The following is a 19,376-nucleotide window of genomic DNA, read 5'->3' as shown; positions in this document are numbered from 1 at the left end:
TTCTGCCTGTCCTTCTGGACCCTGAATCCCAGCTGTTTGTGCTAGATGATTATTCTCACATGAAATACTGCATTTTAATAATTTTTATTACATCCATTTCAGTCTCTACACAAATGTGCTGGCAGAGCTTTGTCGTCATCATCAGAAGTCAAAAATGGAGGTCCTCAGGATTCAGAATTTGGACCCTTACAGTTTACACTGGATGTGTTTTCTTTGGAAGACGTGACCTTCACATTCTCTTGCAAGCAGAAGACACTCAGCTTTGTCCTTATGTCAGGCCAAGGTGTTCACAGGGCCGGGTTTCATGACCTACAGACATTTTTGGAGGCCTTCTCTGAGGCTAATGGAGTACAGTCAATGACGACTAAGAGTCTGAGCTTTAAAATGAATGGCAAAAATCTGAAGGACAGAAGTAGATGACATGGGCTTACACTCAGAAATAATGAGCCATTGCTGTGAGATGACAAATGACCACCAAAAACCAAGGTTTGATAAGCCAGCCACAGACCCTTCTGAAAACGACCACAAGAGCCATCCTCTTCCGCTTATCCGAGGTCGGGTCGCAGGGGCAGCAGCTTGAGCAGAGATGCCCAGACTTCCCTCTCTTCTTCTAGCTCTTCCGGGAGAATCCCGAGGCATTCCCAGGCCAGCTGAGAGACATAGTCCCTCCAGCGTGTCCTGGGTCTTCCCCTGGGCCTCCTCCCGGTTAGACGTGCCCAGAACACCTCACCAGGGAGGCGTCCAGGAGGCATCCTGATCAGATGCCCGAGCCACCTCATCTGACTCCTCTCGATGTGGAGGAGCAGCGGCTCTACTCTGAGCTTCTCACCGTATCTTTAAGGGAGAGCCCAGACACTCTGCAGAGGAAACTCATTTCGGTCACTACCCATAGCTCATGACCATAGGTGAGGGTAGGAACGTAGATCGACTGGTAAATTGAGAGCCACAAGAACAGGAATGTCAAATACTTCATAGGCCATGCATTCCTGCTTTTCAAAATTGTACTTTATTAGGTTTCTTTGCATCAAAGTCTTCAATCATATAATAATGATAATAATAATAATAATTGTAGCCGCTGAAATATAAGGTGTCATCCGGTACGGGTAAGACGCGTGTCAAAAGAATTCTGAGAGTCCAACAGTTCATTTTAAAGGTATTTAGTGAAAGTTAAAAGCAAATAATCCACACAAGAATAAAAGAAAAAATAGTTACACACGTAGAATAAAAGGCAAAAAAAAAGAGAAAAATGTATCTTCTTTAAACTTAGCTTTTCTTGAAAGACTTTAGTTATTTCTATACTTAAAGGTTCTTTATTTCTTCTTCTGTATGCCTTAGCGTACAGTGCGGTACTTAAGTAAACAAGTTTTCTTTACTTGTTATTTCTCACATTCAAAGAGCTCGTAGGCCATCGAGTACTGTTACGTGCGGTCACGTTTCTTTTTCTCTACTTAAAGGTTCTTAGCTTCTTCCTCTGTATGCTTTACGTACGGCACAACACATAAATTAAGTGCTGTTAAGTGCATATTTACTTCACACACTCAAAAGGCTTGTAAGCTGGTTGGCACAGTGCAAGTGCCCAGGCACGGTGACGTGCAATCACGGTTAAAAACCGTATGCCTCTACACCTTATACAAGGCAAGGCTGTCACTAACTAACTGACTAATAATGTTTACTCCAAGCTGTTAGAAATGGTAAGAATATACCAATACGATTCTATTTACGGGGATTATAGGAACCTCCCATTATTTATGCATTGTCATCTAAGAAATATTCATGAATCTTATAGAACAAGGAAAATGGCTCTTACAATAATAATAATAATACATTTTATTTATATAGCGCCTGTCCCATGCTCAAGGTGCTTCACAGAGTCTTAGAACAAAACAGCAGGGTATATGTAACATTGGATACAAATGTTTACTTGAACAGAAAAATGAAAAAGATAACAAAGCATTTAATAGAATAAAGGACAATAAATCCGAGTAAAATACTAAATTCAATACTAAAAGAAAAGCCTAATAAATAACCTAATTTGTGATAAAACAGACACACAAATGATCCTGAGCACCTGGACAGAGAGGTAAACTGAAAGAAAGGGCAGAATGTCAAGTGAAGTTAAAAGCCTCCCTAAATCGATGAGTTTGAAGTTGTTTTTTAAAAGAATGAATGGAGTCAGCTGATCTCATTAATTTCGGGATGTCATTCCAAAGTCTGGGTGCTATGGAGCTGAAAGCCCTGCTGTCACCCATACAGTGCAGGTTAGTGTGAGGCACAACAAGATTACCAGAATCAGAGGACCTTGGTGATTTAGAAGGTCACTGATGTAGTTTGGCGCATGGTCATTTAAAGCTTTGTAGGTTATTAATAGAATTTTATATTCAATCCTGTAGGACACAGGGAGCCAGCGAAGGCGAAGCAGGATGGGTGTGATGTGCTGCTGCTTCGAGTCAGGACTCTTGCAGCCAAGTTTTGAATAAGCTGGAACTGTGATATAAGATTAGAAGGAGCACCTGCCAGTAGTGACTTACAATAATTGATGTGGGATGTGATAAAAGCAGGGACAAGTTTCTCAGCATTAGAAAAGGAGAGGAAGGAGCGAACTCAAGATATGTTACAGAGGTGAAAGTAAGAAAGTTTCTTAATGTGGTTTATGTGGGCAGAATAAGAAAGGGAGGAATCAAAAATGACAACAAGATCACTAAAATTCACTTTCCAGACCAAAACACTCACAACTGATGTCAAATGATTCAGCCTCTCCTGTCCCATTGTGCATCAGAGTGTAATGTCCACTAGCCTGAGCTTGGAGAAAGACCACTCATCACTCACGTTTGTGACAGCCAAGATGAGGTGAAGCCTGGAAGGATCATCTACATTTGGGAGAATCTCCTGCAAGTATTAATTCTCTAAGGATCTGTAAAAAGCTCCGGAGTGGATGGAATGTCCATAGTGCTTATGAATTCTTTGAACAGCAGCAGGCCAAAGAGTCCCAAATAACAAATGCCAGATTTTTGTTAATCTGCTACACATTTTGAAAGCTGCCGTGTTCTTTGGATTATTGACTTTAATAGATTGTCTACTGAATTTAAAGTATTTGTTTGCTCACAACAAAAAACTTGTACTTGTCCCCTGGCCTAAACACTACGCTCATCACTACTGCAGTTAAGGTTGGTCAATCAATACAAAACAAGTCTGGTGTGAAATGTATGATATCAGGGTCACCTTGAAGGAGGTGTGAGAATCGGGTCAAACAGACCCATAAGGCACAGCACTGGGTCGGCATCTGAAAACACTGAGAAGATCTAAGCCAAGAATCACTTCTGGGACAAAACGCTGAGTTATGGGGTTCAAGTGGAAGTCCCCTCAAGTTTTCAAAGCCTTTGGACGAGATACGAGCCAACCACCGATGCAACACGTGGACTACACGGCCAACTCTCATTTGTCAAACATCTCACATTCTCGTTCTTTTGAAAATAATAAAATAAAGTAACTGAGTAGCACCCAACCAAAATGTTTAACTTCTGTTTGTTTTCAGTACTGAAGTATTTCATTGCCTGAAAACGCAGTCATTTAATGCAAGAAGGTATAAACAAATTGAGTGGGGGGACATTGAGATGCAGAAGAGTTACTTTTTTATTGTTTCTGTGTTTTGGGTTTTATACGTGAAGTCAAAGTAAATGTGGTGGTTATGGGACAATGTGAGGCATGAGGAGAGTTTATGAGTGAACCTTTGCTTGTCAAAGCACTAAAAACTGTGAACCTTACATGAAGTTATTCAGTCTGTTTCAGTCTGTACTTTTTAAAATTCATTCTTGTGTCATTCTCTGAAGTTATAACATCATCAGACCAGCTAAATCAGTTTAACTTCTTGGGGGCACAAGGCAGGAACCAACCCTAGATGAGACCCCCAGCTTGCTGTAGGGCACAGCCACATGAAGCACCCCTCAGTCTAACATGGCCACCTATGCACACATAGGATGTGAACCTGACCACTGGGCCAAAAACATATTTTTGAAAAAAGGAAAAACAAAGCCATAAAGTCACAAATCTGCAAATCCAGATAAAAAAAAGCAAAACTTATTAATATGCCCAATTAAATAAACATTACCTGAGATGAAGCAGTAGTGCTGGTCTCCAGTGCAGGTCACGGTGGTGAGGCAGGTGTCGTCATTCCCTGAACAGCACACCAGTCCATTTGGCTCCGTATTAACTGGGACACAAAGAAGAAAACGGAGGTCAAGGCCTTCCAGAATTCATGCATGGACTTCAAAGGGCAGCTCTGTCATCATGTAGTTACCTAAACATCCTGCTTACTGAGTACAGCAACCTTCAAATAATTTCTGTTTGAATTATCAGTCCTTCCATTTGCATGTCCACCCATTCTGTACTTTGTTGTAATGGCCTGGTGGCACAAGTTAGATCTTGAGGACTATTAGGTCTCGTCCAGGAGCCATTAGGTTGCCTACTCCATGTGGCTTGTCTCCCATGATGACCCAGCAATGGTTTCCATACAGTGGATTCTTTTTTCTGCTTTCATTTACAGACCAACAAAGCCTTTCTAAACTTTGCTTTAATTTCATACACAGATGCACAAAAAAGTCCCCAAATCATTGGCACCAGGGCGGAAGGCAGGAAATAAATGTAAATTGACACAGCATTCTAAGTCCACCTGTGCCAATGCAGACTCATGGGGGACCAGAGCCAACCCAGGCAGTGCCAGGCACAAGGCCAGGTGCCAGTCCATTGCTGTGTCCACTGGCCCTTTGGAGTCGCTGGATCCTTGAGGCAGCAGCAAAATGTTCTTAAAGTGTGTTGTCAGTTTTGAATTAGTATTGGAAGACACAAGTCCCCATGTGCTACAAAAGGACACAATATAAAGTATAAGACCTTATGTTAGAGGAACACAAAAGCGTCATTTACCGTCATCGTTGCACAAATCGGAGTCGCAGCATTGTGAGGTCCATCCCCAGGCCCAGTTCACGTGCTCGACTGATATGCTGACATTACAAGCGCTTGAGAGGATGCAGCTTCTCTTAGTTTGGTTCTGAACATACCCGTTGCCTGCAAAAGACGTTACAATCCAGGAGTCAATACACAGCATTTCACATCAAAGAAACTGAAACTCCACTTTTAGCTCCAGTGTGCTCACTGTAGGACTGGAGATAAAGTTGGAGAGCGAATCAGCTTTAACACAGAAGACTCCTTCACAGGTGCTAAAGGTCTCTCTGTGTCCAATAATAACCACAGCTTTTACTTACATATAAAAAAGTCAGAATCCCAAGAAACACACAAGCCTCTCTAACTTGTTGAACTGAGACATCACTTGCTTAGGAACAGAAAGAGATGCCAGATATGAAGCCATCCACTCTAAAATAGGGCCCTAATGCTTTCCAGATGAACCCAGACATCCTCACTAAGATGGGGCTCATCATCCAACTGAAGAGGACTGTGTTTTTGACACTAACAGAAAACCCCACCTCCTTTTCTGTTCTGTCTATCCTTCCTAATAAATGTGTATCCCTCTGTGTTACACTCATCCCCATCTTTGTTACTTAGCCATGTTTCCATTATTGCTATAATATCATAATTATGCTCCTCTACTTACAACTCTAACTCACTTGTTTTATTTTTGATACCTCTAGCATTAAGACAAGCTATCTTTAAAGTGTCACTCGTTTTACTTGTGACTCTTAATTCTGCTGATCTTTGCATTGGAGTCACTAGTCATTTATTACAAGCAAATGTCTTTACAACCAATTGTAATTGTATGCTGTACACTGGAAACTCAACCTTTCACTACAGAATCTTATTGCTAAAAAAATTCTTATTTATATTTTATTGGAAATTTAGCAGACACCAGCAGTGCACTTTCAATTAAGAAATGCAGTCATACCACACAGAAAAAGAACGTGTGCTCTCTGAGTGTCAGTGGACGTGATGGCAGAGATGGTCCGTTGGATCAGATGAGATGTAACACTGCATGTTTCAGTGGACGCTAGTCAGGGCTTACGAAAAACGGCCCTCATGTCCGCTAATGAGCTCCATTCCTTTCTTTTGAAAACACAAGAAGTTGTAGTTGTCTTTGGCTAATGGACACAGAAACTGGACATTGGACTGGGTGAAGAGTTGAGATGATGCTCATTCACTATACTGGGTTGATGAGAGAAAAACTAACAAGAGCTGTGGATCCATGTTGCCAGTTGACAGGCTTTCAGATTGATGCTCACATTGGGATGCCAGAGGAGCTGCACTGGAATGGCATCTGGACATCACTGCATCCCATTATGGGGACATTAGAATGTTAGAACAATCTAGATGAGGACAGGCCATTCATCCCACCAAACCTCCTCAGTCCTGTCCATCTAATTCTTCCAAAATAACATCAATCAAGTTTTGAAAGTCTCTAAAGTCCTCCTGTGCACCACACTACTTGTTCCCTTATTCCAAGTGTCTATCATTCTTTGTGTAAAGAAAAACGTCCTAATGTTTCTGTGAAATTTCCCATTCACAAGTATCCAAATGTGTCCCCATGTTCTTGATGAACTCATTTTAAAATAACAGTCTCGATCCACTGGACTAATTCCCTTCATAATTGTAAACACTTCACTCAGGTTTCTTCTTAATCTCCTTTTGCTTAAACTGTAAAGGCTCAGCTCTTTTAATCTTTCTTCATAATTCATCAGCCTAGTTGCTCTTCTCTGGACCTTTTCTAGTGCTGCTTTGTCCTTTTTGTAGCTCAGAGACCAACACTGCACACAGGACTCTAGATGAAGCCTCACCAATGTGTTATACAGCTTGAGCAGAACCTCCTGTGACTTATATAACCTGACAGTCTGTTAGCCTTCTCAGTGGCTTCTGAACACTGTCTGGAAGTTGATCGTCCACTATGACTCCTAAATCCTTCTCATAAGGTGGACTTTCAATTTTTCGACCTCCAATTGTGTATTCAAACCTAACATTTTTACTTCCTACAAGTAATACTTTACAGTTGCTGACATTAAATTTCATTGTCCACAAATCTGTCCGAGTCCTTCTGTGATGATTCAACAGATTCTCATTTATCTGCCAATCCACCTCTCTTGGTATCATCTGCAAACTTAACCAGCTTGTTACTTATATTCTTATCCAAATCATTTATTTATATCAACAAAAGCAGTGGCCCCAGGCAGCACTGACTCCTCAAACATTCATCTCCCACCATATCTTTTAGCAGAATGAGGCTCTAGGCAACAAATTTAGGAAAGTACAGAAATGTTTCTAGGAACATGGCTTTTAACCATTTTGTTGCAGCCTTACCCTCAAAAGATCTCAATCCAGTTAAAAGCTCATGGGTTGAGCTCTACAGATTAGGGTTCTACCACAACTATGGAACACCTCAGGGTCAACATGGGACGGTCTCTTCTATCATTATAATAGTGAATGCTCTGTGTAGTGAACTGAATGGCCCATTTCTGTCTGAATGCGTGTAACATGGTGATCAAAGGCCAATTCTGACATTTTGCTCTGTTTGATTTTTTTTAAAGATTTAGCCCAGTCCAGTGATTTTGAGGCCGTCATTGAAGCTTCATGGTCATCCAAGGCTTTCTACTATCATTTAAATTCTTGACTGAAAAAAGCAGGACAAGCAAATACAACAATTAAGGTTACTGTGCACAAACAGACCAAATTTGATAGCGATCACATATTTTGGCATTGAAATGAAACTGTGACAATTAAGTTTTTAAAATGTTTTCACTTAATATTTAATTATTTTGTTTTACTCACTATATCTGTAAAAGTCTTGAATGGATGCACATTGTCTCCACTGAGAGCTACAGACAGTCGCGGTGTTGTTGCACGACCCGGAAGGATCAGAAGAACAGTTGTTACAAGTCAATGGAGAAGCTAAAAGAGAATAAAAAACAACAACAAGGACGTGCCGTTAGGTGAAGAAGATACAATCTGAACACAGCTGCGTGTGGACCTGTGTGCCTGCGTGGACAACAAGAAGAATGAGTGTGTGAAGTCCACTTCTTTATTTTAATATATTGATATTCTTTATTTTCTACATTTATAGCCATTGCCTACCCAGGGCTGCTTTGTCAGTCAAAAGGCAGATGAATGCTTTTGTCTGTTCATGTTAATTTGGCTGGACCGTTCAGCGGTGAATTCGGGATAACACGATTACTGCGAGCCAGGGTCTGTGCCCTGCTTTTTCATGTCTCTTGCCTTACTAGAACAGGAGCCCTGGTGGAAGGAACCCAGTCTAGAAGGAAAACTGACTACATGGTCAACCTGATTTTCTACAAAAGCCCTCATTATGAAATTTAGATAATCGTTGTGTTTTCTAAGGAATTTTCATCATTTAGTAGCTTAGACAAAATTACTATGAAACGTCCAGCCATTTATCTGGAAGGTCATTACTGCCAGAAGGGATTCTACTCCATTGGGTCCTTGAGCAAGGCCCTTACCCTGCGATTGATCCAGGGGTGCTGCATGATAGCTGACCCTGCGCTTGACTCCAAGGGGTATGCGATAACCACAGTTCCTTGTACCTGTTCAATGACAATACCTTTGGATCATTCAAATGAATGTTCCCAGCCTCTAGAGGCTTTTTCACTGCTGCTCAGTTTTTACTTGGAATTTGTGCTTCTTTTGTTTCCTTCACACTTTGATTTGCTGCCTCTCCTCTTCTTCAGCCGCTGGTTAAGCAGCCCCTTCGTATTTTATATCTGCCACTTGTTATCATTTTCTGCAAAGCACAGGCTGACCAGCTAAGTATCCAGAAATGGGGGGCCAAACTAGAACATCCTAAATCACCTTGTGGAACTCTGGGGACACTAATGTATTGTTATCAGGCGCCCAATGATGAGGTATTGTGAGATCTGTGGATCGTCCCACCACAGCAGTGAGGAGAGACACTCATTGTGATGAAATTAGATGACAGGACATGTGCTATAAAATCTCCATAGTGGGATCAAAACTCAAGGTTTTGAATTTTCTTTGTTTTCTGTGAATTTTTCACACCTGATGTTTATGTCTGTCTTAAGCATGAAGTGAGAGAAACTGCAAATATATGCTGCATCTGTCTCTTATCTGCCACATCTCCTTACATCGGATGACGTTCTGTACTTGGTGCTCTCGTTTTTCTTTTAATCTGCTCACTCTGGAGATTGAAACAACAAAGCAAATCATTTCAGTCTCTGGGCCTGGAACTGGTTATCGTTGTTATCATGAGGAGAGGAAGCAACATTTCAATCGTTGGCTTCATCAATGCCAAATCACAACCGCACCCCACTGAGAAGATCACTCACCGAGCATATTACAAAGATCTCCTTGGCAGCACTCAGTCTGTGAAGTGAGGGAAAATTGTAAGACGTAGCTTGAAATTCTTGGATTTTCACAAACACTTCTCGAAGCACATCCATAGTACACATTAATTCCGTCATCTGCAATGTACAACAATAACCAAAATAGCTGTTTATCAATCTGATCATCTCAACAACATGGATTTGTTCTACAGTCCAAAACAGAGCTACACAGGAAATGGAAGCAACAAGATCCTTGCCCATGCTTTGAGCCCAAGCATCAAAATGTTCAGATGTCCCATGTCAAGGTTTTTTCTGTGTGATCCTCGTGTACCAGCGTCATAAAAGCATTCAGGCCATTTTTAAGACCAAGGAGAAGAATGTCTAACAGAAGAACCTGAAGGTGGCTATTTGTCATTATAACAATTGTGGTAACATTAAAAACACAGCTACATACCTGAAGCAAAGCAGAACTCCTCCATGCCTGTGCAGTTGACCATGTTCTGGCATCTTCCATCATTCCCCGCACAGCATACCAGTCCATTGGGCTCACTAGACAAGTTGACTAGAATGAAGATGAACAGGTAAGCTTGGTGAAAGCCTTTGGGAGACTCGGGCTCCTCTGATTGTGTTGTGCTCAGGTTATTACAATACTATGCCATTAGCACATGAAGACAAAATTCTATGGGATGGATGATGAAAAATGAATGGCAGAGTTTGTAAGGACAATTAGGAAGGTGTTGTGGTGTGAAATTTGCATATCTACTGTATCTAATATCTAATATTTTGCATATGCTCTCTCTCTCTGTTTTAGGTCCCACCTCTTCGGAGTAGCAGCGAGCAGAAGCACAGAGCAGCGGTGTCTCCCATAGGCACATAGCCCTTTGCAAACTGGAGTAAAGCCGACAGCCGACCAGGAGAAATAACTGGCAGTGAGAAATCAAAGTCAATTGAGGGCACGTTTATATGTTGTGTGTCCTGCAGCATGTACAGTTCAGGTTTTCCGGCTGACAGTGTTGACAGCCTCAACTGCCAAAAATGTTTAGTTAATTTAGAGTTGTTCGGGAAAATACGCGAATTGGAGGACCGCATTAGGAACCTGATAGCACTTAGGCAAACTGAGAATTGAATTGACTCAGTTTGTTTAGATAATTCAGCTACCTCTGATTCGGCGTCAGTCTCTCCTGGTCCCACTGTAGTCAGTATGTGGCAGAAGTCAGCGGCACCAATTCAGCCACAGGGCGAGTGGGTAACAGTAAGATGGGGGTCTAAGAAGCCAAAATTTAGTCCCTTGGCATCCAGGTCACCAATTTGGACCCAGAACAGATTCTCAGCACTCCGCAGCGTGCCTGTGGAAACTGAGAATAAGAAAGTGCTCATAAATGGAGATTCCATAGTACGGAATGTTAGAATTCCAAACTCTGTTAAACCAGCAGTTAATGTTAAGTGCCTCGCAGGGGCCAAGATTTCTGACATAGAGGCCGCATTGGACCGTGTCGCTGACGATGAAGTATCTACCTTACTGCTGCATGTCGGTACTAATGATATTCATTTACAGCAATCTGAGGTATTAAAGAGCAACTTCATCCCCTTATGCACCAAAGCTAAAAGAAAATGTCAGAATTTAGTTGTATCAGAACCCTTACCAAGATTATATAGAGGGGATGTGATTTATAGCAAATTGCATTCCCTTCACTGCTGGCTAGAAACCTGGTGTGCAAATAAAAGCATAGCGTTTGTGAACAATTGGGATGATTTTTGGGAAAGGCCTGGATTTTTCAAAAGAGATGGTCTTCATCCTAACTGGAGGGGATCTTGCTGCTTTGCAGTAAAGAGACTGTGGAAGATTGTGGGTTCACTTCCCGGTTCCTACCTGTGTGGATAGCGCTTTGAGTAATGAGAAAAGCGCTATAGAAATGTAATGAATTATTATTATTATTATTATTATTATTATTCCAAAATATGCCTGGTTGACTGATCAGAGCACCATCCAGGCCACAGTCATGTGATCTTAAATCACAGGCTGTTGTTTATCCCACCTGTTACTATCCTGAAGCTGTTACCCATAATCCCTGTTGTGGGGCCACCAGTAAATTTAGTCTTGATGCAAACCTTAAATTACTTGATAACCAAAAAAATAAGGTGTATTAGACCAAGGGATAAAACCAGACACTCCACCAGGGGCATCTGTAATAGAAATGTATCCATCCATCCATCCATCCATCCATCCATCCTCTTCCGCTTATCCGAGGTCGGGTCGCGGGGGCAGCAGCTTGAGCAGAGATGCCCAGACTTCCCTCTCCCCGGCCACTTCTTCTAGCTCTTCCGGGAAAATCCCGAGGCGTTCCCAGGCCAACCGGGAGACATAGTCCCTCCAGCGTGTCCTGGGTCTTCCCCGGGGCCTCCTCCCGGTTGGACGTGCCCGGAACACCTCACCAGGGAGGCGTCGAGGAGGCATCCTGATCAGATGCCCGAGCCACCTCATCTGACTCCTCTCGATGCGGAGGAGCAGCGGCTCTACTCTGAGACCCTCCCGGATGACTGAGCTTCTCACCCTATCTTTAAAGGAGAGCCCAGACACCCTGCGGAGGAAACTCATTTCAGCCGCTTGTATTCGTGATCTCGTTCTTTCGGTCACTACCCATAGCTAATGACCATAGGTGAGGGTAGGAACATAGATTGACTGGTAAATTGAGAGCTCTGCCTTACGGCTCAGCTCCTTTTTCACCACGACAGACCGATGCAGAGCCCACATCACAGTGGACACCGCACCGATCCGCCTGTCAATCTCACGCTCCATTCTTCTCTCACTCGTGAACAAGACCCCGATATACTTGAACTCCTCCACTTGGGGCAGGATCTCACCCCCAACCCTTAGAGGGCACTCCACCCTTTTCCGGCTGATGGTCTCCGATTTGGAGGTGCTGATTCCCATCCCAGGCGCTTCACACTCAGTTGCAAACCAATCCAGAGAGAGCTGAAGATTACGGCCTGATGAAGCAAACAGGACAACATCATCTGCAAAAAGCAGTGACCCAATCCTGAGCCCACCAAACCGGACCCCCTCAACACCCTGGCTGTGCCTAGAAATTCTGTCCATAAAGGTTATGAACAGAATCGGTGACAAAGGGCAGCCCTGGCGGAGTCCAACTCTCACCGGAAATGGGTTGAACTTACTGCCGGCAATGCGGACCAAGCTCTGATACCGGTTATACAGGGACCGAACAGCCCTTATCGGGGGGTCTGGTACCCCATACTCCCGGAGCACCCCCCACAGGATTCCCTGAGGGACACTGTCGAACGCCTTTTCCAAGTCCACAAAACACATGTAGACTGGTTGGGCAAACTTCCATGCATCCTCCAGGGCCCTGCCAAGGGTGTAGAGCTGGTCCACCGTTCCGCGACCAGGACGAAAACCACACTGTTCCTCCTGAATCCGAGATTCGACTATCTGATGGACCCTCCTCTCCAGGACCCCCGAATAGACTTTTCCAGGGAGGCTGAGGAGTGTGATCCCTCTGTAGTTGGAACACACCCTCCGGTCCCCCTTCTTAAAGATGGGGACCACCACCCCGGTCTGCCAATCCAGAGGCACTGTCCCCAATGTCCATGCGATGTTGCAGAGGCGTGTCAATCAAGACAGTCCTACAACATCCAGAGCCTTGAGGAACTCCGGGCGTATCTCATCCACCCCTGTGGCCCTGCCACCAAGGAGTTTTTTGACCACCTCGGTGACCTCAGTCCCAGAGATGGGGGAGCCCACCTCCAAGTCCTCAGGCTCTGCTTCCTCATTGGAAGGCATGTTAGTGGGATTGAGGAGGTCTTCAAAGTACTCCCCTGTCCGACCAACAACGTCCCGAGTCGAGGTCAGCAGCGCACCATCTCCACCATATACAGTGTTGACACTGCACTGCTTCCCCACCCTGAGATGCTGGATGGTGGACCAGAATCTCCTCGAAGCCGTCCAAAAGTCGTTCTCCATGGCCTCCCCAAACTCCTCCCACGCCCGAGTTTTTGCCTCAGCAACCACCGAAGCCGCATTCCGCTTGGCCTGCCGGTACCTATTAGCTGCCTCCAGAGTCCCACAGGACAAAAGGGACCGGTAGGACTCCTTCTTCAGCTTGACGGTATCCCTCACCGCCGCTATCCACCAACGGGTTTGGGGATTGCGGCCACGACAGGCACAGACCACCTTACGGCCACAGCTCTGGTCAGCTGCCTCAACAATAGAGGCACGGAACATGGCCCATTCGGACTCAATGTCCCCCATCTCCCTCGGGACATGGTCGAAGTTCTGCCAGAGGTGGGAGTTGTAGCTACTTCTGACAGGGGGCTCTGCCAGACATTCCCAGCAGACCCTCACAATACGTTTAGAATAATTTCTTAACAGAAATTTACTTCAAATTAAAACAAAAACTATAACAGCAGTTCAGAAAGAAGCTTGCAGTTTTAAATGCTGCTTATTGAACTTTCGCTCTCTTGGCACTAAAGCTGTTTTGGTAAATGATATTATATTAAGTACAAAATCTGATCTGTGTCTTCTCACTGAAACCTGGCTTAGTAAATGTGACACTGTCCCCCTAGCTGAGGCGTCACCAGATGGATACTCGTTCCTTCATAAGTCTAGAGATTCTGGTCGAGGAGGAGGCCTTGGAATAATTCACTGTAACAAAATGCAAATCACGTCTAAAAATGTAGGCGACTTTACATCCTTTGAGGCATTCATTATAAATATTAAAACAGATTCCAACACAATTATAGTCCTAGTCTACAGACCACCAGGGCCGTATTCATTGTTCATGACTGAATTTAGCAACCTTCTATCTGATTTGGCTATAAATTATGATCACGTAGTAGTGATGGGGAATTTTAATGTACACATTGATATGGAAACTGACACTTTTAGCAAATGTCTTACTTATTTGTTAAATTCAGTAGGATTTTGTCGGATTGTCAAAGGTCCAACTCATAATCATAACCACACATTAGATTTAATTATAACTTACAAAGTTGAAATTCAAAATTTAAATATTACTCCATTAAATGAAGTTATTTCTGATCACTACTTAATTACATTTGAAGCCACGGACCTGCTATACCACAGACATTTGGTGCCACGGCCCACTTGCCAAGTTGTTTTGCCTGCCTAAGGTAAAGTCATCTCTGATCGAGAATTGCAGGAATCGTGGGAAAGAGTGGTCCCTTCATTGGATTGCTGGCCCAGCGCTGTCTCAGCTGTGGAATGGCCAATTATTTTACTATTGTATTGTATTGAGGATTACTTGTGTTCTGTTCTGTGTATTGTGTTGCATTTATACCCACTGCACGCTCAACCTACTTGGAAAGGGGTCTCTTTTTGAACTGCCTTTCCACCCCCCTCACACACACACACACTTTTAGGACTGAGTCTCTTTGTAATTTTATGACAGGGTTAGGGGAAGTGCCTCAAACCAGTTTGGCAAGTGATTCTCTGCAGGATTCTCTCAGTCAACCCTGGCATGGTGGCCAACTACCCAGCTGGTGTGAAGGTGTTCTATTCCCCCATTGGTCTGAAGTATGGCTGGTTGAAATTGGCTTATATCAGAAGCCATTAAGTACCATGATGCCCTATTGGCTGTAGGGTTTGGACAGAGAATCTATAAATTTGCTTGCTTTACCCCTCCCTAGCTGTCTTACAAACATCACCATGAAGAAGCATCTCTCTAATACACCTTTACCATGAGGAGCACAACTCGGCCGCTATATTGAGACAGGCATGCGACCTGTTCTGAAGAAAGCTGACCACAAAATGAAGACTTAACTAGAGACATTTTAAGTAACTAACAAGTCTGTGTGCCGCCTGAAACTACACATCAGCATTTATCAGGTTGTATGGTTGCCAGTATTCACTTGTACTTTGCCTATTATTATTATTTATAAATATTATCAGTAATACATTATATAAATTGTAACTTAACTCCTGCTTGTCTTTTACTACACCTAATTGCCTGAGGTTATAAATGTAGAAGGGAAGGTGGGGAGAACTTATATGGTACAATATGTGATAAACTGTGGTAAGTCTGTGAGATTTGAGGCATTCTGACAAAGGCTACATATTAATAATACAAAAGGGGAAAGGAGAGTAAAATATCACTCTACCAATACAAAACAGAAGGATTTGGATGAGATGTTGGCACAGCCTAGCTGTTACATAAAGAAACACGCTTGATGGACTGAATGACTCCTCTCATTTGTCAAATTTCTTATGTTCTTATGACTGAATATAGCCGACCTACCGTATTTTTCAGTAAGTCAAATGTGTGATTTCATTTGTTATTCCAAACAATCTGGCAACTCCTCACACACAAATTCCTTAAGCTCCACTTTGAACTTGTAGCTTCAGTGTGCGCTTTACATGTGTGTTTCATTCTCACCTTGATGGGTGCTGCACAAGTCAGAGCTGCAGCACTCTGAAATCCACACAAGGCTCCCAAGTCCGTAGTTCATCGACACGCTAGAGTTACACATCGAGGAGGCCACACAGCTGAGTGTGTAACTGTTCTGACCTGGAAGACAGCAAAGAAGAAGGAGATTTGGCCTTCACTTACAGAGACAGAGTGTCCTACAGCGTTAAGCCTTTTCTTTAATTTACAGGTGGGTGCTTTCAGTGATAGTTATTCTGGAATTAGCAGCCATAAAAATGACAGTAGGGTCTTCACAACATAGCAAACGAGTTTATGAAAGCATTAGGCTGTGTAGCACACCTGCCATATTGATTACTGGGGACAGATATTCAAAGAAAGAGAAAATGAAATGCTAACAGAACATTTGTTATCCAGCTCTGCAAGTGGGTTACTCCTTAGAATCATGTTTAAGTCCTAAAACATAACTTATTATGTCCTCATTTCTTGCTAATTGCCTTGCAAAACATGACAGGACATGATATGGGGCTAAAACACCAAAAACACACACAAATCCAAAACTCAAAGTCCAGTTAAGCAGTCATAATTCTAATGGACTGAAACCTACACATTTTAATCAGGTTCTGCCCCGTTCATCCATCCACTGGCCTACTTCATCCCATTTAAGGTCTCACAGGGGCCACAATATGCAACCATAAAGGACTTGCCAGTCTGCCACTAGGTGCACAAAGACTAGCAGAGAGTACACCCAACTCATGATGAGCTATGGAAGGAGCAGCACATGCCCGTGGACACAGGGAGAAGGTGGCCACTCCAGACAGACATTGACCAGATTGGTCCAGGATTTGAACTGCCAAGGCAGTAAGGTGATTCAGCGCCTCCCTGCGGCCCATTTAAAATGCAGCATGTCACGCGTAAAGTTTGATTATACATTTTTAATATTCTCCAGTAACATTTGGAAATTCACAGAATTGTTGCTTCATCTGATTTTACAACATAGACAACTGACCTAGCCAGAAACTTACAGCCTTTGCCTCATGTAGCGCCTTTCATCAGTGATCACAGCACATAGAGGGGATTTACGAGGATACAGCCTTACTATAGGCAGGAGACGGGACCCTCTCAGGTTCACCCTGAGCAAGCTTCTTCTTCTCACTTCTGTGTGGGGTTGATGTGCTTGATTGAGCTTCTCTACACACCTCAGTCCTGCACCTCCTCCTCAGTCAAGTCCTTTTCCTTCAGATCTTCTATTATTTTATCCTTCTACATCCACTTTATCCTCCTCTCTTTGTCTTCCCCTGTACTTCCATTCCCATCTTTCTTTTGCACACATCTTCATTGTCTCTCCTCGTCACATGCCCACACCACTTCAACCTCCTTTCCTGTCCTTTCTTAGATTTCTCTCCCACTTTTGTTGTACCTTGGATCATCTAATTTCTAATTCTGTCCTGTTTTTGTAACTCCACACATCCATCTCAACATTCTCATTTCTGCCACATCCAACTTCTTCTCCTGCTCTCAGCTCATTAACATTATTGGTGGTCTTACCACGGTCTTGAAAACATTACCTTTAACCATCTCCTCTTCCATCACACAATACGCCTGACACCTTCTTCCAAGTGTTCCTTCCATACACACAAACAAGGAAGCAAAGAGGGCAGTAGCAAGAGCCAAGGCACAAGCTCTGGAGGAGGTGTATGAAAAACTGGAGAGACTTAAGAGGGAGAGAGAAGGATTTGTAGAATAGCAAAGACAAGGAACAAGGCTGGAGAGGATGTTAGTCAGATAAAGCAGAAGAAAGATGAGCAAGGTGTGGTGATAAGTGAGTGTTAAATTGTCAAGATTAGATGGAAGAGGTACTTTGAAAAGCTGTAGGGTAGCTATAGGGTAGTACTTGAGGCCGGAGTCCCAAACAAAGGGCTAGGATCAAGAGTAAGCAGTGGGGAGGTAAATGAGGAGGAGGAGGAGGTGGTTAGGAGTACGCGTTGATACAGCGCATTGCCGCACCCACCGCATGACAAATCAACTCAGATTAGGACCCGAGTGCAGCCATGAAATGGGCAACACCTCAGCACCACACTAGTTCCGATGGAATGGAAAAGTGGGAGGTAAATAAAGCAGGCAATGACAAGATTGAAAAATGGAAAGGCAGCAGGACCGTATGAAATACAAGCAGAAGTGTTGAAATGTTTAGGAGAAGAGGGAGCCGATGTGTTGCGAGATCTAATGCAGAAGATCTACAGAAAGTCAGAACATGAAGCCTTGTCCTGTGCAGTCCAGTGGCCGCCTTGGACAAAGGCCAGCTCGATGTCCAGGTAAGAAGGACACAGCACAGTCTCCATGCCTGCATCACATGCTGGCCAATGTTTGAAATAACAAGAACTTGAAAATATTTTCATTTACTTACTTAGGCCTGACGTTATAATCATTCCACAGCTTAAGGTTGACGGACTACAATGAATTATTCCATTAATGCAGGCTTCTGAAGATGATGAAGTACAATAATTGCAAATTAATGTATCACCTAAAAAAAAAAAACAAAGGCAATAAAAATACTGATAATACAATCATCTATACTAATAAAAGGCAAAGCCCTCACTGACTCACTCATCACTAATTCTCCACCTTCCCGTGTAGGTGGATGGCTGAAATTTGGCAGGTTCATTCCTTACAGCTTACTTACAAAAGTTAAGCAGGATTGATTTAGAAATTCTACGCATAACGGTCGTAACTGAATCCTGCTTATGTACATATATACGTCCATAGCCTGCAGCTCAGTCGCCGTGTTAGGCGGCGTTGGGTTCCCCATTCCCATGCCTCCCACGTAGTTGACTGCCTTCCTATATAAGGCCGTCCGTCGCTTCGGTCTCTTCATTCCCTTCCTTGCTTCGCCACGGTATTCACGTCTCCCTGCTGATAACTGCAGCCTTTTTATTTAATCCACAGCTTCTCTGCTGTTTTATTGTTCGTTTATTACGATTATAGTTATTGTGTAGGTATTTTAGACTTAGTTTACATTGTTCAGGTACCCATTTCCTTTATCGTTCCAACCGTACCCCCATTAACATGTCTATCGAGGTGATCACCATCGATCAAAGAACTGTCACCGAGTGGTTTCCATGCCTGGAGTTGGCGCCTGCCTTTTCCATTCTCTGTGTTACATATTCCACGGCCATATCAGGCTGATTTTTGATATCCGGAGAAAGATTGTGTCTTATGTATTGAATGACTGGGACAGGTTCAAGGTGTGGACTGACGACGGTACAGGAGATCATTAAACTACACAGGAGCACTAGAAGAGTGAAATGCTTAAGCCCTTCACCTATGGTTCTGCATGTGAGTTGATGGCTGCCGCTGAATTGTTCAGTTGTCGCTTTGAAGTGTACCGAAATGGCCAAATATTTTACACCTTTGGACAACCGCCAATGCCTCTTAAACATCTTAGATTCACAGGCGACGATTTGAGTAGTGGTCACTTTGATGTTTATGAATGTTTCAACTCTCAAAAGCTGGATACAAAGTTATCGATGAAACCGGTAACCGGTTGTATGCTTACAACGCTTGACAGATGCCGAATGTCACTTCAACACAATAACTCCTGCAAATACTAATGTAATTGAAACAAACCATGAAACTGAAACCGATTATGACAGCAGCAATACAGGCTGTGAGAAAACAGTAAAAAGGAGGT

At 43.3% G+C, this 19,376-nt stretch overlaps 1 protein-coding gene across 1 annotated transcript in view; it reads right to left on the bottom strand.

Annotated features, from left to right (window-relative positions):
- LOC127526859 (uncharacterized) overlaps positions 1-18,203 on the bottom strand; it is an 84,506-nt gene extending 66,303 nt beyond the window's left edge. The window contains exons 1-7 of the mRNA XM_051924009.1: positions 18,093-18,203; positions 15,698-15,829; positions 9,742-9,849; positions 9,291-9,425; positions 7,762-7,881; positions 4,918-5,058; positions 4,106-4,207 (exon numbers count right to left, since the gene is read on the bottom strand). Of these exons, the coding sequence (XP_051779969.1) occupies positions 4,106-4,207; positions 4,918-5,058; positions 7,762-7,881; positions 9,291-9,425; positions 9,742-9,849; positions 15,698-15,829; positions 18,093-18,114 (760 nt within the window). The 5' untranslated portion in view covers positions 18,115-18,203. The remainder of the gene's footprint in view (positions 1-4,105; positions 4,208-4,917; positions 5,059-7,761; positions 7,882-9,290; positions 9,426-9,741; positions 9,850-15,697; positions 15,830-18,092) is intronic.
- Between the last annotated feature and the right edge of the window lie 1,173 nt (positions 18,204-19,376).

This window comes from Erpetoichthys calabaricus, chromosome 2, assembly GCF_900747795.2.
Source record: "Erpetoichthys calabaricus chromosome 2, fErpCal1.3, whole genome shotgun sequence".
In the NCBI taxonomy this organism is placed as follows: Eukaryota; Metazoa; Chordata; class Cladistia; order Polypteriformes; family Polypteridae; genus Erpetoichthys; species Erpetoichthys calabaricus.
This window is presented reverse-complemented; position numbering and strand designations above follow the sequence as displayed.